Raw genomic sequence first — 25,719 nt, forward strand, 5'->3', positions numbered from 1 at the left:
CCTTTATTTCGGCAAATTTCTACTATTTTTCCAGCGATCCGCGGAGCCTGGTAGAGGCTAGTATAATACATGTAGATGGGAAAACTGCAAGTTACTAGAAAGACATGGACAAGGGCCCAAATTGAGAATTTCAGAGTGGATTCAGTGCCTAAATATTTTGTGTGTGCAAAATCATGACAAATTTAGACAAATCTAGTCAAATCCAAGAACTAAATTGATGTGGCCTTACAAGTCAAACTGACTTGACTCTGAAGCCCTCCCACGTGTACTAGTAAATATTCTAGCTTTCAGCTTGAGTGTAGTGAGCATTGCTTTCGCAGTTGGTGTATTTCAGATCTAGACCTTTATTTAATTTTACAAAGCTGAATATTGTAACACAACTACAGAATTCAAAAGCCCCCCTGGTCTTCTATCAATTGGGAAATTCTACCTACATTGTGCTATTTGAAAGATTGACCTACCCTAACCTCAACTTTTGTCTGTCATGTTTAGATTGTCAACTTTTGAATTACAGTAAGTGTTTTAGAACACAATGTCTTACACATTGACAATTACTCATTTCACAGAGCCAGTAGTGTCTAAATGAAAGAATTCCCAGTTACGTCTAAAAGAATTGATCCATACATTTCTTAGAATGCAAATTATCATCACGGTTAAGTAAAAATTGACATAATTTTCATAAAGAGAAAATTGAAGACATAATTTGCAGATGACTAACTGAAAAAATAAATCATTCTGAAATAGATTTCAACAAAATGCTTGCTTCATGTTCAACAAAAAAGTTAAACATTTTCATGTGTAACAATGTACATGTATGCACAAGATTCAAAATTGACATTGTAGAATGTTGAATGAAAAGATAATTTGTGATCTAATAAGACACAAATCTAAAAGTCTGAATTTTTTTAGCAAGAGACATGTACTAACTTAACTAACATTAGGCCACCCCAATTCAATTTGTTGGTTCTCAGATTTAAAAAAAAATGACAGAGAAAAAAAATAAAAACAGGTCTAGGCATCCTATTATAGCCCCAAATGCAACGATAGGAGCCATGAAGTCAACACAAAAGGCTGGGTTAATACATGTATTTAAACAATAAATTTTGAACTTTAATCCAATGACTGCATTGATACATGTAGATGGAAAAACAGGAACTTTCCTCAACAGTTGGGGGCAAAATATAAGCTGATTCAGAACCAGAATCTTTTTTTTCTTTGCAAATCAGAAAAAAAAAAATTAAGAGGCAAATCCAAGAACCAACAAATTAAATTAGTGTGGCCTTACTAACTAGTTTGTCAGATTTGCTGAGCAGTATACAATCCAGAAGATTGGAGAGACAATAGAAACTGCTCTAATCTACAGGTTAGTAGACAAAAGTTTTCAGAAACTAGCTGAGAAGTTGGTAAACCCTGCAGCTGTTCCTTACCAGCTGTGCTGCTGTCCAACTTTGCATTAAACTGTGCAAAAGCTGTACATGTATGTAGCCCACTGGCAAAGAACAGCACAGTACAGGGTTAAGTAGAGTAGAGTAACACGTTAGTTAGTTTTACAGTTCTATCATTATTTGCCCTTCTTCTTGCTGTTCTCCTTGTCTTTCTTGTCTTTTTCACCTTTCTCCTCTCCAACAATAGATTTCAGAGCATCCCTGCAAAAAAAATTGCATTATTAATACATGAATCACTTGATGATGAAACTCTTTATTGTATGATTATAGTTTTACGCACAATATGTTGAACCTGGAAGTTTAAGGGAAAATTTCTGTATCTAGAAACAGAACAAAATTTAATCATACATGCTATTGAACAGCCATGTAGTCTCATCCAGGCTAGCAATGCAGGTTCAAAAACATTAAATTTTAGCCAAATAGAGAGAAAAATTGGCCATGGATTTTGGGCACCATAGAGTTCATTTGCCTGGGGAAAATTAACTCTCCTGCAGACTGACTCTACAGGAGTGGCCAATTTTTCCCTTCTTTGCTGGATTCCATGATCTAGCTAGGCCTGGTGGATGCTATCACAAATTTATAGGTTAACTGTGTTTTTCCAATGATAGGTTTTCAATGAAAGGTGAGGAAATCTACTCACTCTGTCTCCTTTATTTGTTCCTTTAGTCTCTCCTAGAAAAACAACAACAAAGCAAAGTCAGAAAAATTAACAGAATTTACAGTAACTACATGTATATTGCACCTACTGTTTGTCTGTATTACATGTAGCAATTACAGGTATCATTAACGATTGTGGCATTATTGGTGATGGAATGTCAACCAAAAAGTTCCCTACAGGTTTCTCTACAGTGTGTTGTGCCTGTACCTTGAGTTTGTGTTAGTTTCTCTACAGTGTGTTGTGCCTGTACCTTGAGTTTGTGTTAGGTTTCTCTACAGTGTGTTGTGCCTGTACCTTGAGTTTGTGTTAGGTTTCTCTACAGTGTGTTGTGCCTGTACCTTGTAAGCAGTACTCTGGGTAGTCTTGAGTTTGTGTTGTAGGTCGTGCAGCAGGGCGTGGTACCCGACTGTGTTGTGGAGAACTCGCACGTGTTTGTCACCTGCAGACACCAGGAACTTACTGCCCAGGTCAAAGGCCACAGCTGTCACTGGTTCTGGAACAAAACAATATGGAAAACATTGGTGAAAACGCCTGTATTAATGGAATGAAAAAAACACATCTGGGGGTACAATGTACTTCATCCCTTAACCTTCATGCCAAATTTCATCATTCTCATTTGGCCCAAAAAAGAAGAAATTGAATCCATTTAACGATATGGCATGAGGAGAAGAAAAACAAGGGAAAGCAATATAGATTTAAATTCCTATGGTATGAACTGAACTATAATGATTTTGTTTCTTTTTGTTAACTGTCCTGATGAAGTTGACAGACGGTCATTGAAATGTCAGCTATTGTCAAACAAGTGGTTATGAATAATTAAGATTCACTTTGCTATTCACAATATAGAATCATTTTCTGCTGGCATCACAAGACACAAGCATGGAGGTGGATGCTCAAGTTGCCTTTTCTGTGAATTGTACTTTAAACCTTGTTTTTGACATCGCAAGGTAGTATTTTAGCTACTGAGTCTCCTTTGTCCTCACTGCATTTGCAGTCAACAACTGAAGCTACATGTACTTCTGACCCTCTCAAATAACCTTTTAGCATAAAGTTTAGATGTACAGCATGTAACGTAACTACTGTGCAAAAAGGAGTATACTTTTAAACAATTGCCAATATTAAAGCATTGGAATACTGTGTACTTTACTTCAGGTACGATTCATAGAAATTCAAGTCAAGAACCTCTACATGCATGATCTGTACAACACCATTGACACAAAATGAGGTGGCAGTTGACTCAGGTTCTGGGTTTGAACCTCTGTCAAACCCCACTATTATGCCCTTGGGAAAGGGACTTAAAACCTGTTTCTTCACTCGGGTGAAAATGTGTACCTAACTTCAGTTGTGGACATTCTCTTGGATGGGGCGCAAAGCTGGAGGCCCATGTTTTGAGGAGAGAAACACCTTATTGACATTCAAAAACCCACCATAATTACCAATAATAAGAGTTATGTAAGTTATTCCCAGTAGGAGTGGTTAAAACTATACAAGTACTTACTTACAGTCTGGTCTTATGCAGCTTGACTGTACTTCCTGTAACTGGTGTGTTACACTTGAATCTGGTTTACTGGTTGTGCAAAGCAAACAAACAAACAAACAAACACCTGCGTGAACGTCTGTGAATTTCTCCTCCTCCTGCCCAGTTTCTGTAGAGTACAGGCTGATGTCATAACCCTGAGCTATAGCGAAGGATGACCCGTTGGGAGCCATGGCCACCATACACTGTGCTGGGCTGTGGAGTTCTCCCTTACTCAGCAAACTGGCCTCCTGGCCCTTCTGGTACTCAACTGTGAAATACAAAAAAAAAAAAACATTGTCGGTAGGTATAGGGATTATCTTTTTATTATCCTTTTCTATTTTTTAACTTTGGTTATCTCTTGTGATCCAACTTATATAATTATAAACAGTTTAACGAAGTAAAACTTGCATGAGGACACTTATATTTTAGATGTAAATGTTGGAAAACCGATTGTACAACGTTTCATCACTTAGGTGTCAGGTCATGAAGCTAGAAAAGGTCGATCAGCTCGAAATATTTAATATGTCCCTTGCATTGCAGGGATCAAGAAAAAAAGGCTAGGGTCAGCAGTTTTTTCTAGGGTCAGTTGGGAAACAAAACATTTTCAAGGCCTTACATGTATATCATTACACAGTAGTTGCAAAACATTATATTCAGGGGATAAAAATGTGACATAATTGCTTATCATTTGAATGTGTACAAAAAGTGTTTATTTACAAAAATTGTTAATATCCAGCCACTGTATATTTATTGGTATCAAGTTGACCTTAAAATGAGGGAAAATGTTAACATTAATAGGACAATACAAAAAGTAAATTTTCTGGTCATTTCTTCACAAAGTAAGTTAAATCCACCCTACTCCCTTGCTACAAGAGGTGCCATTTAGCTTAAGCTGGAAACAAAGCGGTCAGCCATGTTTGTTTACATTCTGTGTTTATTTTGTGGTGGCACCACAAACTGAGTAAACCTCATATGGGCTGTTTTATTACTATATAAATGTCAGAAATGTGAGATAATTGTACAAATATGTTGAAAAGTGGACATAAATCACAATCACAAACATTTGTCCATTAAAATATTTCGATTTCTGGTGCAAAAATGTTACACAATGCCCCTTTAAGACTTACTGTTGGTGTCCCAGAGTCTCCATGTCCCGTCCTTGGACACAGACACCATGCGGGTGGAGTCCACGTTGAAGTCAAAAGAGTACACCCCCGATGAATGTCCTTTCAACTCAAACGCCCTGGAGACTTCCTTAAACTCCCCTCCTTTTGTAAAGCTTACTTCCCAGACCTTCACATCTGGAGTGAAACCTGTGGGGAGACAAGATAATCATTATTAAATTTAATCTCAACTCCAGCTAATAATTTTAAGGGGTTCCTTAAGATAGTAAAAGATACAAGCATTTGCATTATGTTTACCTTCACATGGTCTAGCTAAAGAAACAGTAATACTATTCCTTTGTTTGTTTTTACTGAATAACATTCAATATTTTATAATACATATATATGAGATTATGATGACCAGCCCCTCCAACTCTGCACACACCTTGCTACATAATCAATCCTGACTAATGCCACATGAGTTACTACAATGTAGTACCATGGTGACAGTTGTCTGCTCCAGGTCAATTTGACAAAAGGAAAAGAAGAAACACAGCCAAAACATGATCATTAAATGCATGAGGCTTTTAAACGCATTTTGCACAACTTTTAATCATGATTTGCGGATTTCGAGATCTACTGAACATGTACCTGAGCAGCCGATGAACCTGCCACAGGGTGAGACAGCTGCGTGGTAGTTCTCCAATCTGATGGGTGTCAATGGTGGCCAGAAACCTCTCCCTGGATAAGACAGGCACATACGAGTTAAACATCCTGTCAACATCAGCATTTCTGCCAGATGGGCTTTTTTTAGTAGGCCTCTTTAACTGTTCATTGGGGCATTCATTAGGCCTTGAAATTAATTTTTTTCCTATTTTCCCAGCACTTTCCCGAAAATAAATTTTAATTCTTCCAAAGTGAGGATGAACTGTCACAACCTGTTTTCAGGAAGTGAACTTGGAGTCAGCTTTATTTTGCTTACGTTCTGACTTTGAGTCATGCTACAATTGCAGAGTAAATGGCAAATTTTTGGGAGCTTTTTCCAGAGCCAAAAGAAAGAAGGGTCAGACATTCTGATGTTGAGTATTTTTATATTGGCTAAAAAATGTCCCAAATTGTCTTCTTAGTTGTCCCAGTTAAGATTTTAGTGGTCATCGGCCATCGAGTTTTGAGCCCTGATTCATGATCAAGATACCCACTAACAATAACTAATAGAACATGTTCATGATACATGTACATTCAACTAAATGTAGAATGGTAACATTGGCAGGCAACTGCATAATGTTTTCCTTCACAAATTAATCTAACCTAAAATACAGTGACAGTAACTGCTCTGTTTGTTGTTACTCAAACTGTCAAACATATTCATAATACAGCGACCTAATCTCTCTCCACAATGTAAACAATCTCACTGGAGTGCTTCATGATTGTTGTAGGGACTACAAACTGCTATATTGATGCCAAATAAGTTACAAATTTGTTCAGTACATGTAGGTGTATATCAGACTCACCAGGATCTGCCCATACACAGAAGATAGGTTAGCAGTAAAAACACATAAAGAACAACTAGTCAGCATTTCATGATCACATTTCATGATAGCACTGGGCTTCTAGATTAGGGCTGGAAATATCACCTGCATATTCTGGCTAGCGCAGGTTACTTACCTTCCTGTATGAATCAAAACAAATTTGAGTTAAACTTGAGTCAAATTTGACCTCCAAATACTGCTGATCTAGTTCCAAACACCAGCCAACCATTTCCAAACCTCCCGAATATTTTAAATGACTGGTACAGCTGAACAGTAGCCAACTTTGTTAAACACTAGCCAACCACAGCCGACCTTACTCCTGACCAACTCCCAATGGTTGGTGGGAGTTGGCAGGCCAAATTTGGCCATGGGTGACAGGGGCTTTATCCGTATGCTACTAGTATCAATTGGTACTGAGTGCTTGCTTTGCAACCGGGAGGTCGTGAGTTCAAACCCCGGCCGGGTATTATCAAAGATTTTAGCACTCAGCACATATGAGAAAGAGTGTGGTAAGGTCAAACACACAGCACTACCAGCGGACAAGCCCCCTGCTGTAGTGCACTGCACAACTGTGTGTCGTCCAAGGGCTACGGAAATGGACATGGGCACCACCCTACACATGCTCTTATGCAGAGTGTAGTACAAGCATGGGAGACCTTCTTCTTCTTCTATTAGTATCAAGCAAGACTACACAGACAATACTACTACAATGTTATACAATAGTAGTATTGACAAGCAAGAGATCCATATTCTATCCAGACAGACTGCCAGTGTAGCCTATAAGCTACATGTGCATGAGCTCTAACCTCCAGGTTTGGTGTTCCAGACGTAGATGCTTGTATCAGCGAATGCAGTCATCATGAACTTCCCATTAGAGGAGATCCCCAGCCCAACAATGTCCTTGATACTTTTCTGAAATCAAGAAAAAGAGCATTTATTATTATTAATGACAAGTCAGCAGTGTTCTAATTATACCAGCATTTTGGAATTTTGCTACTCATGAAGTACACAAATTTTGCCTAATCGTCACCTTTGCCGTGTAAAAATTGGTGTGTATTGATATGGACAGAGATGTTTAAAGTATGCTTAGTCTACAGGAACATTTGCCCCTCAAAATGTATGAAATTAACGTTCTGAGGGTCAAGTTTTTAAAATTGGATCCCCATGCCGCTTAACAATTAATTCCTGGACTTTCTTTTTCCTGCACCTGTCGCCACTGTGAATATATAGTTCTATCAACATGTCCACTTTTCTCAGACATCATATGATGACTTTTTTTATTGTCGTGTCAAACAAAATTGAGAAGACAGAAAAAATCCAGGCTGGCTAGATCACTGCAAGTCAGTAAGACGACTGGTGTGCAGTACAGATGCTTTCTCCTTTCCGATACTCAATACTGTAAATCACACTTTTTTCGTGGTACTTTTATATTCACGGTCTTTGTGGACACTTCTGTACCACTAATTTATCATTAAATACTCTGCCTAATTTTTGCTGCACCTCCTGCCATTGCGAACATATAGTTCTGCAAACATCTCCATTTTTCTCAGACTGCAAAATTTTGCCACCGCGAATATGAAGTAATTTACAGTATTTTCTCTTTAATTCTATTTACTTCTTTCCCTCCTACCTGTGGAAAGTCCTGTTCCAGTGCTGACACATGAATGCCTGTTCCCCTCCCACTACCCCCCTAACACTACCCCCTCCCCACTACCCCCTCCTACATGTACATGTACCTGTGGAAAGTCCTGTTCCAGTGCTGACACATGAATGCCTGTTCCTTCGTCCTTTCTGCCGATACGGAAGACTCTGATGGTGTTCCCATTGTAAAGTGCAACAATGAAGGCCCTACAGAACATGGCATTCAAAATTTTAACAGAGTATAACCTTTACAGTTTTAGCAAGGAAGGTGGACTAACATGTTAAGAGAAATGATGATGTAAAAATGTATGATATCAATCAACTTTATTGCTCAACAACTGTAGCTGGTACAATATATGGCAAAGAAACAACAATGGTACATACACATGTACACACAAACTAATACTAAAATATGATTCTAACGAGCTAATCTATTGTGTTTTCATAGGAAGAGTATTACTAGTATTACATTCTGTAATTCAGGGGATATATCAGCTATTTACAATATGGTGTCATTTTTGTAGTGATTCAAATATGAATTTTCCAACATACACTGATAACTGAGTAGGACATGAAAGGAGCATATTAAAGATATCTGATTTTGAGTGAGGTAGCGTAACATTAGTTTTGGAAGCTATGGATTGCATCAACTTTTGTCTGTTTTCTTCATATGTTGGACATGACACCATAAAGTGGAATTCGTCTTCAATACTAATATTACCCTCCTTTCATGTCGGGCAAATGTTACATTTTAGTCTATGTACGCTTATATTGATTGATTCACATCGCCTTGTAAAAAGTAGCAAATTGATGTCGTCATGCTAGTAATATTGTGTTCTGCAATTGATAATTTTATTATTTTATGTGAGGGTCACGTCACCAGCAATAGCTGCCTGTGCCCAATTTTTATTGTGTAATTGTTACAATTCCAATCGAACGTTCAAACAATGTTACTAGTACCTGTTATCAGGACTGAACTTGACAGAAGTGGCATGATCCAACTCCACATTCACTTGGACACTCCTGTGGACACAGAGGGTAAGTTCTTTACTTACTTCTTTATGTCACCAGCAGCGTGCAAAATACCTGGTTGCCCAGTTGCCCCGGGAAAAACAAATTTTACTTGGGGCAACCTATTTTTGAACCTAGGTAGCCCAGTGTGCTACCTGAATTTTAAGAATACCCCCCCCCACCCCCCACCCCCAAATCTTGCCCACTTGGCTTGCACCACTGTATCCGGCGGATGCTTTTTAACTAAATTTTAGGCATTAATGGCTATTACTAGTATCAGTTAACTTAAGGCTGTTAGAAATAATGTCAAAGGCTTATGTATGTAACATTACTTCATTTGACTCTTTTTGAGGAAAGTAGTAACTTATAGGAGGGGCAACCTAAAATTCTGATGGGCAATCTAATTTTTGCCGTAGGTGCCCATTGGGCAACCTGGTTCAAAAAAGTATTTTGTACACTGCACCAGTAAACTTTCTAACTCAAGCCCCTGGCCTGTCACAGCTTCCAGTTTGATCATGTATATCAAAGGTAGTTCATGTGAAATGGTGCGTTAAAAATTTTTCCAGAGCAGGTTACTAGTATTTCTAATGTTAGCTGCACCTGTGCAGGAATGCAGAAAAAGGGAATTTCAAGCCCTGCCCTCACATAACAGATAGGAATACATTTGTAGTTACTGTAATGTATACAGAAAAGTTTTTAAAAAGGTGATAACAACAGTAAGACATAACTTATACTATCATGAAAGTTCATCTGTGTTGGTAGTTACATGTATAAAGTTAAAACTTTTGGTCTAACACAAAAAAATTCTCTCACTTAGAACATCGTCTACCAGATACCTTTGACCCAGTGTTGACGTCACACTTCAAAGAAGTCATGTGACAAGCCTCACTGGGTCAGTCTACTGAGGAAGACCAGAGTGACTGGTCGAAAGCTCTAGGTGAGAGAATTTTTTGTGTTTGACAAAAAGTTTTAACTTTAAACAAGACACAACTTACTTGTGCTCTTTGTCTTTCCAGTCTTTAAGACTCCAGATCCGTACAGTCCTGTCTGTGGAACATACATTGATACAACACATTTTATCAATTCATAACCAATTATCATGTTACTGCAGCAGTTTCTGATTCCATTTTATACATCATAATAGTGGACTAAGGCAAATGCAAGCAAAAATAATGTTGAACTTGAAAGGTAACATTTGCATTTAGTGAAAGCATTATGTTCAGGTACATGGCAAATGCATTATGTTTATATATGGTGACAGTCCCTCCAACTTTGTTCTGCAACTTGCTACATAATGTAACCCAACTAAATAGGCTGTCTGCAACAGCACTAGTTACTGGTTTGACAGACATACATGTATGGTTTATGTGTTTGCAGAAGAAGAAGAAGAAAACAGAGCAAAAACAATGTTTTCCTTCCAGGGTTCTAGCTAGGATTTAATTTTAGCGTAGTGGTACTGGCCGCATGTCAAGGGAGCGAAGCGACCGAGAGGGGGGATGGGGCGGAGCTTTTAAAAAATTGAGCTAAAAAAGGGCCATTTGAGGGATACCCAAAGGGAAAAAATGTTATTTCTAAGGTAAGTACAATGTATCCTTGATTGGTAATTTTTCACATTTGATCTGGCATTCTTGAACAAAGAAATTCAGTCACAATGCCCCTACGCTGTATTGAAAATTTAGCACAGGGGGTCAAAGTTATAGTGTAGGGGGTGAAAATTAATTTATAGCGTAGGGGGCCCCATACGCTACTTCGCGCTAGCTATAACCATGCCTTCTGCAAATGTAAACATAAAAGTAAGAGAAAGGGTACCAGTACTAGATAGGGCCCATGGAGTATTACTAGTACTGGGTTTCCCTTTGACAAATGTAACATATAACACAAACCTTCTGCACATGTTGCCAGGTACTTGGCATTAGTGCTGAAGTCCAGTCCCATGACCCTGCCACTGTGTCCCTTGAGTGAGGTGGCCAGTAGTGTGTGTGAGAAGGTGTGGGCTCCCGCTCGCTGTTTCAGAGCCGGCTTGGGCTTGGCTTTTCTGGGCTGTTTCTTCACTTTGCTGCTTTTCTCTTCTGCTTTCATAGAAAATAAACAAATCTTTTTTGTCATGACGCAATGCAGACATGTCGCAACACTGCTACCGGGCAGGGTTAGACAAGTCCCATTGCCCACTTGTCCAGGGCAAGTAAAGTACTGTTCGGGCAAGTGAATATCACCCTGTACTTGCCCGATTTTGTTGTATTTTTTAGATGTGGTATTGTGCCCCAGTGTTTGGAGCAAAATCACTCATTATTGTCCCATAACGTATTCCTATAATATTTCATTGATGTCAGTCAAAAGTATGAGAGAATCATTTGCAAGTCTCAAACCTCTTTATTTTGGTAAATACTGTTCAAGCATAGAACAATATATTATAAAGGGCTTTTTTTTATTTACTAAAGATTTTCCTTGCGGTAAAAATGCAAAGAAATATGTCATTTATATCTTGCATTGGGTGAAAGTGAAAAGTTGGTTCGGGCAAGTAGAAATGACCATGTACTTGCCCCATAGGGATTCTTGAAAACTTGTCCAACCCTATACCAACTTGTCTGACAGGTGTTGGACCTTTTGGCCTAGCGGTTATGGAGTTGGGGTGACTAGCTAGCAGCCCGGATCCGATTCAATTCCCAGGACCAGGAGCCCCCTAACCAAGTGTTTCAGCTCGACCAAGTGTTTGCACAATTTGTTATCTACAAATTGTTGGAATTTTTTTTATCAATTAAGCATTTGTATCTCCTGACCCAAAACAGTTTATAGCCTAAGTACAGTTGCTACTCTCAATCTCCAAGCAGAGGTTAGGGTTTGAGCTTTAGCCACTGATCAAGGTACAAATTATATGTATCCCCAGGGTATAATTTTGGGGCATTTTTTTAGGTTTTTTCATCAGATTTTCTTTGTTGGAACTGATATCTTTTTTATGCCAACCCAACATGGAAAAAGAGATGCCGGTCCAAAAACGATAAAAAATCCAAAACCCAAACCTCTGCTTGGAGTGCCCTTTGCACCTCCCCCTCCCTATAGCATGGCAAAAAAACTGTGGGTTTTGGGGGACTTCAGGGTCTTTGGGAGCTTTTAGGTGCTATTTTCTGATTGCATATAGACAATATAGCCAGCCTGGTTGAAATACCCCCGTTTTTAGAACTGGGCTAAAAATCAGAAAACAGCCGAAGACCACCAAACCCCCAGTATAAGCTTGCAACGAAGGCTACCCCCTCCCCCCACCCCTTACAACATTTAATAACCCTCTGGCCTTGCGACTTACCTGTTTTCTCGCCTTCCTGCTGTCCCTTGCCCTGCCCTACCCCGCACAGCAGTACCAGCAGCAGCACCACGGCGCCCACGGCAGCGGTCACGGCTAGAGCCGGCAGACTCGCGCTCTCCTCTGCCACGTTGTCCGCCATGTTCACTCTACTGGACTAGTCCATTATATTAGTGGGGAGTCATCAACAAATTTGCTAAAGACGAGCGGTACGATGTTTCTGTTTTTCTATGTAATAAACACGCGAAGATTATGATCTTTACTAAATCAAAACCAAGGGAGCTCAAAACCTCCTTTGTCAATATCAACTTCAAATACGAATTCTGTTGCAGCATGTAAGCTCCTTGGTTGCAGTATCAGAATGAAGGTCTCTTTTGCAGTACCTAGCAAATCCGCCAGAAGGTCTTTGATCGACCATGACTTACTTTATACTAGTACATTTATCATAGCACTATTAAGATATCATGTTTAAACCTCCTTGGTTCAAATAAGCAAGAGTACAGGGTGAAAAGAGCATAAAATGATGTTCTAGATAGAAGGCTACAAGTAGTATAATATTGTTGCAATGACATTTTTGAGCCCTGATTTTTGAGATTACAAAAATGTAACATTTAATAGATTATTCGATGGTTTTATTCTATGGGTAATAATTAAATACCAAAGAAATTTGACTCAATTTCATGAAATCCTATCTGACCATGATAACCACACATTAGCCTTGTATTTCGGTATAAAAGATTTCATAACGCACGATTACTGGACGCCTATTGCTCTGCTAGTTTTACTCCCAGCTGAAGATTGTTATTGGAAGCCGAATATTCTGCTACTTTTACTGTCAGCTGACGCTTGACTTGTCCAGACACGCGTGGACATCGCGGTTTGTTTACGTCGCTACAAGATACAAAATAACCGGGAAAGTTGGCCAGGATGTCTCAGATGAGGATCACCGACACGTTTCAGAAGGTGAAGAGACCAGGGAGGACACAGAAACAGGGAAAATTGGCGCAGATAGCCTCAAAATCTGTAGAAGGTGAGCTTAGCTTCAAGCAGATGTTACGGTGGGGTAGTGTGGATTTGTCAGTGTTTTGGTCACAGCAAGGACATTATACATTTGTACTTGGTCACAGTATATGTGTTATGATCTTCTTCCACGGCATCTACGAGAAATGTAATGGAAAGCAAATCTGATATATGTCGGACATCGAGTATTATAACCGTCTGACGCAAAAAAAATGCGTTTTATTTTTGCATCTACGTGGGTGGGCGGGGCTACAGGACCCACTGGTGAGCCAAGAAATCAAATCAAATCAAAACTTAATTGCTCGACAATTGTAGCAGGTACAATGTATGGCAAGTTCTTCACAAGTACAATATGTCAATTCGGTATCTACACTATTACTTACATCTATATAATACTATTTAACAGAGGTTATATATTCTAATACTTGTCTAATACTACACTATCTATAAACGTGATACAGTATACATTGAACATGGCTTACATAAATATGTATAGGAGACCTCTAAAACTACAGACTAATTACTACTCTATTTTGCGTATCTGATTCAGTATGGTGTAGGATATGGCATACATGATAGAGGGCCTGCATGGGGGTAGTGATTACGAATTACGCAAAATTTTCGCCGCGGCGCCAATTATGAATTACGACTTTACGCTTTGCAGCTAATGTTTTATAATACGAATTACGTTGATTTTTTCGGGTGGCTGCCTAAGACTAAAAAGGCCTGATTACGCCTTACGGAAAAGTGCATGCAGACCCCCAAGAAACCACATCCAGACAACAACAAATATAATTACATATTTGTACTACATGTAGTAGCCGTTTAAACACTGAGGGATTTTCATGGTATTCCCTCAGGGTATTCATTGTTATTAAACGACAAAGCTACAATTTGTAAAACTGGTTATAAAATGCAGTTACAATATAATAAATAGAAAAAAATGTATCCCTTGTGTTCCTTGCCCAGCCCCTGCCCAGAGTACCAGTGATGCAGCAGAGCTCCAGAGACAGACAGACATCACACTCCTCAAACAGTTCGACCTCAACCCTGACTTTGGGCCCTGCATAGGTAAGCAGCTTGTATATATAACGGTTACATATATATAGCTATAGAATACAACGTGATGCAACGTGTTGATGGAAAGTGTGTCCAAAATTGGTGTTCCGTAACAAAAAATTGTATCAACCTCAATTCTGAATCTGTTAGTATTCAAATTTTAGAACACAGCACACGCGGCATAGAATAATTCTATGGAACATTTAGGAGCCTGTATTAACAAATAAAACCCCAGGCTTAGTAGTTTATAATCTTACACAGTTACAGACCAAAACACAGGTCTGTATCGAACGTTATCCCAGCCCCTAACCAGCTAACCAACCTATCAACCGTCATAATCACCACCCACCCACCCACCATGCAACCAGAACTTTTACATGTAGGTCAAGGAGAGACACAAGCTCATAACTCATCTACCCAAAATACTCCTGTATGTACTAGTAGGTATTTCATCGGTCTCATAGTCATACTAACTGACCATGAAGAAGAATCTTCTACACCATGTACTTATTCTTTGTTTTATGCTTAGAGCGTCTGAGTTCTTATACAAATCTCTGTTTTTCTTCCCCCCAGTGTAACCCCTTTTGAACTTCCTGTCTCCAAAGCGTTCTGTTTGTTGTAAGAGTCTCCCATGTGTTAATATCTATGCCAATGTCTTTCATGTCCCGTTTAACTACATCCTTAAAGCGCAGGTGAGGACGACCACATGCTCTTGTCCCGTTGGCAAGCTCACTGTACAAGAGTTCCTTTGGGATTCTCCCGTCTGACATACGGCAAACATGTCCAAGCCAGCGGAGTCGGCGCTGTTTCAGCAGTGTGTACATACTAGGGATACAAGCACGTGTGAGAACGTCTACGTCGGTTACATAATCATTCCACTGTACCCGGAAGCAAAACTGTTATATTTTTCTTCCCGCAGGTATAACTAGACTGGAGCGGTGGGAGCGTGCTGAGAAGTTTGGGCAGACTCCACCTGTTGACATTCGAGACTTGATTGTACAGCACACAGGAGACGAGGAATACACACACTGGTAGTGGCACCTCTGCAGAACTTACTGCACCTGCATGAAACCCAGATTTTTCACCATCAGGGCTGAAAATACTGGGTGAATGTGCACCTTAGTGCACCCAAATTTGGAGCTGTGCACCCATCTTTATTCTATGGGTGCACCAATGCACCCAAATATTTTCGTAGGTTTATGTATGTAAAAGATTGTTAAATTGTATTAAAGCATAATGTTAACATGGGTCAGAAAAATAATAAAATTATTTTTGTACTACTTTTCTTGAGAAATAAAACATAATTAATTTCTGTCTTATATGGTGCACCCGAAAATTTTTTTGTGCACCTAAGTTTTTAGGTTGGGTGCACCAGTGAACCTATTCCCAAATATGAATTTCGAGCTCTGACCATTGACTGTTGTTTTTTTTTGGATGTTTTGTCAGACCTTGCTTGCAACATAATTTTGCCCATTGCAGTTGACGTCTTTTCCTACACAACATTCGAAAACTATATAGTTAGACAGGATGTTAACCTTAAATTTATGACTGTGACTTTAAACAACACATTCTGCCAAAGTGCTATGCTATGCACAATGTTTCATATACTATTAGTATTACTAAGCACAGTACAGTCATGATCAGATTCTCAATATACTGGTACTGGAGCTTAACTTTTGGCAAAACTACAAAGGTGAATTTCTTCAGTCAAGGTGGAACAACACCAAGACTTACAACATCCAATTGCTTTTCCTATAGAAAAAAAATTCAAGTGGACATCAATTAGGTTCCACCTCTACTTGAGTGTATTTGTGATCATTAAACACTACCTGTACCCAGATTTGCTGTGAAATTTCTTATCTGGGATTTCAAAGATTTGGAGATGTAAGTACATCATGATAAATATAGAATACAACACAGTGTATTCCGTATCGCCCGAGGTATCGGCCCGACTTGCGGGAGGGCCGGGACCGAGGGCGATACGGAATACACTGTGTTGTATTTTATTTATGTCATACCCACCCAAGAAAACGCGCCTTTCAATGCAAGATGAGCCAAAAGTTGGTGCCACTAAACCCTAAAAAACATCAGTTCCATCGTCCGGATTCTGTATTCGAATTTTCGAAAGGGGCACAAGCGGGTAGGGCGAAACGCGTTTGAATCGTTCTATGGAAGCCATGGAAGCATTCGATAACGGGTTCCGGACCGGGCCGTACCGTAAAGTACAGCCTGGTCCAGAACCCGTTATCGAACGTTATCGCGACCCGGGTATGATATAAATGTAATGAACATCATGTCCAAATGCTTCAATTTCTGTACTTTCTTTCTCCATGCAGCCTGTGGAATGACTACAAGCAGATGTTGTGAGGTATGGCTGGAGGGAGATCCAACCCACAGAGGGCTGGGACCGAGGTTGATGCAGAATACACAGTGCTTTATTTTTTATCCATGTCATGATCATACTCACCAAAGAAACCACACATTATAATGCAAAATGTGCTAGAAATTGAGAAAATTTAGTATCCCTAAACAAGAAAATTTGTAAAGACGTCAATTCCAATGTCTGAATCCCGCATTCAAATTTTTGAAAGCGGCACACAGAAAACACATTCAAATTATTCTTTGGAACTTTTGTAAGCCTGCATGATATAACTGTAGAACCCCGTGTCATATGGGTAGTTATCACACGGGCCAGAACATCCATATCAAACGTTATCACAGCCCAGGTATGACATAAAACAAAGTTCATGTAGGTGTTGTAATATCACAGATAGGTATAAATGATACATGTACAAACAGTCATGTACTTTTAATGGCATTATATGCAAAAAGATGTCTTCAAAAGGTTAAGGTGAGAAAACTCTGCAAAAATAGAAATACAGACAAGTCAATTCATTGAATTATCAGAAGAACCCTCTTTATTTAGTCACCATTGTAAAAGTTGTATAAGATGCAAAAAAAATCATGCAATATTACAAAGATAAAGAACTATTCTTGACAAAGGTTACATAGTATTGCCTTGGTTGGTATTACACGTACATTTAAAAGTGGTTGTGGATTTTATATTACAGTAGTGGTGAAGTAGTAGTAGCAGTAGTAGTAGTACATTGTAGTTCATAGCAACTACAACAACTATATTGTACGTACATGTATACATGCACTAGTTTGGTAAATGTAGGGTATATCTACATTTTGGGTTTTAGTTTTTACATGTAAATGTAAATGTAATGGAGGCTGGAAAATATTTTTTTTGATTAAGCTTTTTTTTTTATTTCAACTTCTTGGTTAAAACTGAATCAGCATCAGAACACTTTTTAGGGACAGCTGAGATTTTTATTTTGACAGATCGTTTTATTCCTTCTTTATTGAAATATTACAAATTATATGTATCATGGGTTTTTTCTGAAGGTCTTGTGTAGTATTATAATATTTTGTTGATACATGTAAATGTATTCTAACCTCTGTTCCAAGTATGGAAAGTGCGCAGGTTGACATATATAGTATCACTGCAAGTTCTCTTCTTGAATGAAAAAACACTTATTATATTATAATTATTACATTGTTAGTTCCTGTTTTACACTATGATGTTAAAGTAGACCAACATTCCCCTGCCATATACATGCACATGTGGTCAATGTGTTAACCACACTCTATCTGGATAAAAATGTTCGTCTTGTTCTCAATTACATTTGTCACAAGTTTCATCTACAAAACATTGCAGTTTTATGGATTTTTCTTAATGACTATGCAAGTTAGATCCTGTTTGGAATAGCTGTAATTTTTCATTATGTAGAGCAAACAAACGATCCTGAAGTTTGATAACAAGCTGCAAGGGGTCCAAACTCACGTGACTTCTTCCCGAGCACAAGCGCTATCTACCATCTACATGTCCAGATCGTGAGATAGTAAAATCGGAAGTTCTGCTGCACTACCATCATAAGCTGCCAAAAGGCCCAAAATCTAATCATTTCGAGGTCTTATCAAGACTTACATGTACCCACCTACAAGTTTCATGACAATCCATCCGAGTTCTTGAGTTATTATGCTAAATTACATACATACACACATACGTTATGGAAAACATAACCTTCTTGGCGAAGGTAACAAAGTACAAACTTTGAAGGTAATAATAGCGGTTTATTCAGCGCTTTGCAAATTTTACAGGCTCGCAGGGCCTTGAATTCTTCTGACACACATTCTTCACTCAGTTCAGAATTGTTATACTGAATGTTAAAATAAATCGCCCTTGATAATGTTGGTTATTTTAAAATACGATAAGAGATTCTTCAAAAAACTTAAAATATCTAAATATTAAAAAAAAAACAATGGTTAAAACAGGCGCCTCTGTGCCAAATGTTTTGAGAGGTTAAAAACAGTTTTTTGGATTGTAAAGGGCTAAAAGTAAAAGACTGAACCAATTAGCTTATAAAACTTAGCATCAAACACTGATTAAGGGACTTTCATATAGAACAAAATTCAACAAACATTGCAGCCAGCGATACATTAGGGACACTACAGTAGTAAATATTCAAAATATTTTGGCAATATCATGATAATATAATATGGTTAAAAATGTGTATTCTATGTTCATAAATGCATTCACTAAACAATAATACATCGGATCTCTTACTTAGACTTAGTTAATACTTCATACATCCTTTAGATAGAATAAACGTCTTTAAAAATAAAACCATTAGACATTATCCACAGTTTCTTCTGTTGTTTGAGGCTTCTTCATCTCTTCTTCATCATCATCAGAGTTGTCCGAAATATGGTCATTCGTTGACAGTGGTAGCTCGGAGTCGGAGATTTCGTGATTACCCAAATGCCCCCCTATTGGTGTGGAACTGGATTCTGCATTTGAGGAGGCGAGTGAGTCGACTTCATCACGATCTTCGCTGTTGTAGACGTGTGCAGTGACGTGGAGTTGCATCCTCATTTGGGCCGACCTCGGGATGTCGTACGAGTTTTCGGTAGCTACTGCCGCCCCATTCTCACCCCCTGGGGAGCCGGAACCGGGTTTTATATAACCCTTGGCCATGGATTCTACCACAGCGTCCAGCTCATCGTAAAGGTCCTCAAACTCTGGGCGATCGTCTTCCTCCCATTGCCAGCACCGCAGCATCATGTCGTACCTATCGGTTGGAAGTCAGTTTGGTCATATGAGTGGTCGACAGTGTTAAAAGTTTTAAGATGGAGTAGTCCAAAGATACAAATGTTTTTACCACCATTTTGCACAAAAGAGTAAATTATCCAACACCCGTCAGTATATTACCTCTAGTAAGGAACGCAATTCTAACTTTATTCAAGTGCTACTTTCTGTACACGAACCTTTTTGTTTGTTACCTCCGGGTAGGGATGTATATCCCGTGCGCGGAGGTTTTGTGGGGGAAGACGAAAATTACGTTCGCAGCAGTTTCTAGCGTTTGGCTGGACGGATATGTCTGGGACTTGGTATAAGTTTTGCTATTGGGCTGTAGATGGTGCACGTTGTTTTGGTTTTTTAGTATGTGTGTTTTAGTGCGTGAAAATGATGGGTTTAGACCACCGATGGACACCCCTTTCAGTGTGAAAGTGGACCTCAACTTTTGACCTTTGCATGTATAAGGACCATTGAGGTCTCGACCACTGATTTGACCTTTCACACAGAGGGGTGTCAGCATTCTCGATAAATTCTTTCTTTGAAACTGTTCAGATGTGAACCACATGTGCCGTCAATCAACGTCTCATTATCGTGCCTGGTGGGACCGGCTGGGGGGCCGTGTCTGAAACAGGGCTGCTATTCACACTGATATCTAAACAAACACATGGCGGCACGACCTGGATCTGAGAACTCGTGAGCATCTGTAGTACTAGTATACGAAAGCGCCGACTGTCGGCCGGAACCGGTCAAATCTAACAAACCATCATGTCTACCAAATATATCACCGCCACTTGTGCTAACCGTGGCAAATATGTCGCTGTTCTTAGCTGCCTGCCGCGGTTTGGTACCGGTTAAATCTAACAGGAATCAATGAAACCTTGCTGATAAGATTGCGATTTGTTTTCGAAAATATTATTTTGTCTCGTGTTTGTAACGTTCGCTCAAAATGAGGTTCTAAGTTTTAACCGTAACATGACAGATATGAACACGCTTCTGTGCATGTTTTGATGGGGTTTTTTTTGACGTGATTTGAACTAGTGTGGGATAAGTGGGGAGGGATGGCAGCCGCGGGGGGAAGCGTAGCGGCTTGATACATTTTCGAGAGCAAGTTCCGCGCACTGGAGTTGATTTCTCACGCGGCCGTTTGTGTAGGTGTTTGTTTACATTATCGCTGGTCGCTGAGGGTCGGGCAGCCAGATTCGCCACGGGATGCCCCCTGTCCTTTCTATTTTTGGGCTCCAGTCGGCTAGGGGGGATTAGTGATTTCACAGATCATTTAGCCAATTACAAACATTTCGAAACTTTTCGAAAAACTAAAACTGAAACTGTTTTTTATTCACATTGATTGGCAGCCAATATTCATTGCTTGGCACAAGTGATTACATGTTAAAATAGCTTGAAAAGAGATACACATTAAAAAGCACAACATTGACGATTAAAATTAAATAGATTTAAAATTTTGTAGCTCAGGTCCATTAAAACAGAGGCGGACTATTTACAAATCTTGATTGCTGAGGCTTATTGCCTGAAACAGAAAAGATTTCCTCAGTCTTTCAGTTCTGAACTTCGGAACGGAGATGTGGTTTCCATTTTCTCAGGGACCGCCGTGTGCTCTGGTGTCTGTCGCAGGGCATCAAGAATGCAAAGTGTGGCTGACATGCCGCATTTGCTTGAGCAGAGTTTTTGCTTGCAGTTTCCCGTCTGTCCTGGAGGGTGGAGAAGGGGGTTGTTTGAGTACTGTTGCCGTAGATGATTCTCGCCGCCCTTCTCTGTACAGCCTCAAGAGTGTTGTTCTGTTTTGTGTTACAGCCCACGTACACGACATTTGCATACTCTAACACAGGTCGTATCAGAGTCGTATACACAGTTTCCAGGTCCTCTGGTGGCATCCCGCCCTTCTTGAGCATGCGGAGAAAGTGAAGACGGGTTGAGCCTTTCTTTGCCATGTGTAAGATTTGGCTGTCCCACCCAAGGCTGCGGTGACGTTTGAAGCCCAGATACGTGGCACATTCAACAACCGGGACTTCTTTGCCTCCAAGTGTGAGGGGAGGTGGAACAGGTGGATTTTTTGAAAAGCACAGTCTCAACTCATAGGACTTATCCCCGTTCATAATCATATTGTTCTTGTTCGCACAGGTGTCAAGTTGCGTAGCTTCCTCTTGCATAGTTGTGTCACGTGGTATTCGCGTGAACATACACACACCCAGACACCATTCACTAATTTAAAGAACAGTCCCAACATGCACCCAACATTCTGCAACATACATTACAATACCCGGAGGTACAAAAACTACGATTTTCCTTGTTTTAGTTGTCTTTGAATCTAATTTAGTGTTTTGTTTGTTTTTATAAGTAGTATCATTGCCACTCCGTTATTTTGTTCTCTTACAGTATAAGCAGAGAGGGTCTGGCCATTCTTTTTACTGATCATCAAGAAACAATGTGAATGAAATAAAGAAAAAACAATATTGTTTTTCACGTACAGGTCTTGTTGAAGCCCAGGAGGGCGTGGTTCTCGGTATCCAGTGCGGAGTTCATCCAGAAGCGTGCGATCTAGACCCGGATAGGGCACGTTCCCTAACGTAGCGATCTCGTACAGCACCACACCAAATGACCAACTGGGTGTGAGAATAAGATTGGAATTATACAAAGCAACATGTCAGGCTATGGGCACCAACAACATGCATATAAAAACAGAAATCCTTTACCTTTATAAGCATACCAACTAATAAAGGTAAATGATGGTGCTTGCCAAGCTAATATAAGATAACTTGCATCCTAGACCTATTCAAGTCATGTACCTGCCTCAAACATTTACTGCTGTTTTCAAACGCTGTATGTATATCAAGAGACTAAGTCTATTTAATGCACTTGATCCATGTTCCATAGATCAAACTTACATGTAAGCTTATTTTGCAATTGCATTATGTCCAATTATCTTTTTATTGTTATCATGTTGGAACGTTATACTATGACACTATGTTTTGTACAGGTTTCTTTTCCAGACTACTAGTATATGATTACACTAGGAAGCTAAATGTAAGCCAATGTACATAGGATGAGGACAAAAACAAAGTAATTATACTTACACATCACTCTTGCTTGTGTATCGACCCTCTCGCAGCAGCCTTTCTGGTGCCATCCACTTCAATGGGATTTTCTGCTCCGCGTCCTGTCGCCGGTAGCCTCGCTCGTAGATGTCCGTTGTCAGGCCGAAATCTGCGATCTTCACCACCAGGTCCTCTCCTACCAGCACGTTCCGGGCGGCCAGATCACCGTGCACGTAACCAGCCTGGGAAATGTACGTCTGTTTCGAGAGGGAAGTCAGAAAACTTGCGATTCAAAAAGTCTAAATTCTAGATCAGTATGATTTAATCACATCTGAAATTATGTACATAGGTCTACAAAATGGATGAAAGTGGGCAGCAAATAAACTTTATTGTACAGAAATTGTACAAGATGCAAAGTATGGCATGTATTGGTATATAAACAATAAACAATATAACAAACAATGGGACAAATTTACCTAAAAGACTTAAATGCGTGATTAGTATATAGTATGAGATGAGAATGTACTTTACAGTCTATGGCAGCATGTCTTAAACTGTGTCAATCTTTGTATACATGTTTGTTGTGTCAGTGCTAATACTATATGTACGTGTGGAGTGTCAGCCTACCATTCCATTTGCTATCTGCCGCGCTACTTGGTAGACCTCCATCGCATTGAAGTCATACATACTGTCTCGGAGCCTCTCATGCAACTGTGTTGTGGATTTACATAATGAGATCGAGCTAGAGTCAGCATGAATATAATTTGGCTCTATCATAACTTATTATAAGGCATGCCAACACCAGCCCCCAAAGAGACATTTTCAAACAGTAACTTTTGGTAACTTTCAAATCACAAATCTATGCATAAGGGCTGACTAGAAAACAAAACAATGATCAAAATGTGGTTTTGGAAAGATGAGATACATTAGGTAAGAGAGGGCCAACAGCTATTCTCAATTCGGAAAGATGAGATACATTAAGTAAGAGAGGGCCAACAGCTATTCTCTATGTGGAAAATTGAGATGCATTAAGTAAGAGATGGCCAACAGCTATTCTCTATGTGGAAAATTGAGATACATTAAGTAAGAGAGGGCCAACAGCTATTCTCTATGTGGAAAATTGAGATTCATTAAGTAAGAGAGGGCCAACAGCTATTCTCTATGTGGAAAAAAGAGATCCAATAGGTAAGAGAGGGCCAACAGCTATTCTCAATGTGGAAAAATGAGATACATTAAGAAAGAGTGGACCAACAGCTATTTTCACTCTACTTAGGCACACACATTGCAATCATTGTTGCTAATAATAACAACAGACATATGCACATTTGGCACATAACATATAGTACTTTTTTCTTTGAAATTCAGTTTCACATTTGTTATAGACATTGAGTCCTTACACTTAATGACAGGATAGACAACAACTTACCGAATCAGATATGATATGAATATGATTTTCAAAGGATGTATTTACCTTCCTGCACTTGAGTAGGAAGTTCTTGAGGTCTCCATACGGCATGTACTCCGTCACCAGGAAGGGAGGGTGTGATACTGTACAGCAGCCCACAAGACCCAACAGGTTGATATGCTGCCTCAGGGTGATGGTGGTGTCCATCTCACGTATGAAATTTTTGATTTCCTCTTCCCCTGCATCTTCTGCAACAAGAAAAGTGTCGTCAATTAACCCGTCACCCCTACTCCCCAATGGTATAGCTCAAGCTATCCAATTCATATGCAATTTATCCGACTCCATCAGTCTAGCATGGTTTTGCATGTGACAATGCATAGCCCAACGAACCAAGCCCCAAACTACCAAACAACCCTGGAACCAACCATTAATTATATAAACCCGGCAAAAATTAAGGATTTCTTTGGGCATGTAGCTTTACTGGTAAAATTGCCAAGGAGATAGAGTGCTCGCCTTGCATTTATAATAGGAAGGTTTGGGGTTCGAACATGGCCTAAGTCAAACCCAAGACTTTGAAAATGGTACAGGCTGCTTCCTCTGATTAGCACTCAGTACTAAATGATAAGATTTCTGTATCACGTACAAACCCACGGTTGATCAGCCCCTACTGTTGGCTTGATAAAAACGAAGATGGACAATGCACCTACACGCCGAAAAGTTCAGACCTGTGGCATTTTGTTCTGTCTTCCTGGTATGACAAGGACCGAAGGAGATTATACGTTGTATAACATGAGTTAGCATTGAAAAAGTAATGTTTCAGACAAGGGCCAAAGAGAGTCGGCAGCTAAACTTATTTCCGAGCCTGGTTTCCTTAAATCTATTTATAAAATAGATTTAAGGAAACCAGGCTCGGAAAATAAGTCAGCCAATCTCCGTATGTGGGTAAAGATACAGTATCGTCTTATAAATGACATCTGATAACCCTACCATGGACAGTTTTGACCACCACGGTTTGTTCGGTGAGAAGACCGTCAACAGCCCTCTTTAAAGTGGCGAGGAAGACGATACCGAAGGCACCTCTGCCGATCTGTTCGTTCAGTTGTAGATCAGTCGGGTTCACCTCGTACTCCAGGAACTGTGGCCGAGCAGGCACAGGCGGGGGAAGTGGGGATGGTGGCCTGTTCACACCTGTACGTAATTCTGGGAACAAAAGCAGTGTAGCAACATACTTTTATTCAGTACGTAATGTCTGTGTAATACTGCATGACTACATCAAATATAACTCCATTAATGTCTTACTGACACCACAAAACATGACACTGTAGTTGTGTTCGAAGATTGACTCCGGGAGGTATTAACAATGCAACATTTTAGCATAATTTTGGTCCATTCTTTCTGTAACAATAATATATTTAAGGGTAGATCTTGTACTATCATGACAGTTCATCTGTGGTATAGTTACATGTTTAAAGTTATAACAGTTGCCTATCCATACTGCGCAATCATTGGATCATCCTTCATTAGTTATGGGGCAGTGCCGAAGTCGCGCGGCGTGGCCAGTCCTCTGGATGTCAAGAAGTCTTAGACTCTGTTCCAAGACCTGGGTGGGGTGGGTGGGTATTTAAGTACCATTCATCTTTCAAATTTGCTTCTCTACACCCATTCCCTCAACACCACCCTACCCAAGGACCGGCCGACACCACGCTCCCCGGCGGTGCGGATGGATCCAATGAAGAATGGCAGTGTGCTCCGTCTACTACCTCCTTTTATGGGATTGATTATAACGTCATTTCGGATTTAACCAATGAGAGCGCAGTAAGGATAGTTGCCTATCCATACTG

The 25,719-nt window shown here is 39.7% G+C and overlaps 3 protein-coding genes across 3 annotated transcripts in view; 1 reads left to right on the forward strand and 2 right to left on the reverse strand.

Moving 5' to 3' along the window:
• Positions 1–2,081: 2,081 nt before the first annotated feature.
• Positions 2,082–12,366, reverse strand: LOC109487392 (transducin beta-like protein 2). The gene is given in 13 exon segments (XM_019791417.1): positions 2,082–2,117; positions 2,442–2,596; positions 3,708–3,890; positions 4,750–4,935; positions 5,377–5,431; positions 5,433–5,460; positions 6,387–6,390; positions 7,061–7,166; positions 7,991–8,102; positions 8,856–8,918; positions 9,902–9,953; positions 10,790–10,975; positions 12,205–12,366. Coding segments are annotated over 13 exon segments (1,305 nt in total). The 5' UTR covers positions 12,344–12,366.
• A 663-nt stretch (positions 12,367–13,029) lies between these two features.
• Positions 13,030–17,939, forward strand: LOC109485732 (DNA polymerase delta subunit 4-like). The gene is made up of 4 exons (XM_019789440.1): positions 13,030–13,231; positions 14,191–14,292; positions 15,200–15,311; positions 16,617–17,939. The coding sequence occupies exons 1-4, from the start codon at positions 13,129–13,131 to the stop codon at positions 16,645–16,647; spliced, it is 348 nt and encodes a 115-aa protein (XP_019644999.1). The 5' UTR covers positions 13,030–13,128; the 3' UTR covers positions 16,648–17,939.
• Positions 17,940–18,602: 663 nt separating this feature from the next.
• Positions 18,603–25,719, reverse strand: part of LOC109474590 (tyrosine-protein kinase SRK3-like) — a 13,540-nt gene continuing 6,423 nt past the window's right edge. The window contains exons 3-8 of the mRNA XM_019774969.1: positions 24,866–25,078; positions 23,941–24,126; positions 23,101–23,186; positions 22,513–22,730; positions 21,907–22,041; positions 18,603–19,415 (exon numbers count right to left, since the gene is read on the reverse strand). Of these exons, the coding sequence (XP_019630528.1) occupies positions 18,974–19,415; positions 21,907–22,041; positions 22,513–22,730; positions 23,101–23,186; positions 23,941–24,126; positions 24,866–25,078 (1,280 nt within the window). The 3' untranslated portion in view covers positions 18,603–18,973. The remainder of the gene's footprint in view (positions 19,416–21,906; positions 22,042–22,512; positions 22,731–23,100; positions 23,187–23,940; positions 24,127–24,865; positions 25,079–25,719) is intronic.

Source organism: Branchiostoma belcheri, unplaced genomic scaffold (genome assembly GCF_001625305.1).
Source record: "Branchiostoma belcheri isolate BF01 breed outbred unplaced genomic scaffold, Haploidv18h27 scaffold1, whole genome shotgun sequence".
In the NCBI taxonomy this organism is placed as follows: domain Eukaryota; kingdom Metazoa; phylum Chordata; class Leptocardii; order Amphioxiformes; family Branchiostomatidae; genus Branchiostoma; species Branchiostoma belcheri.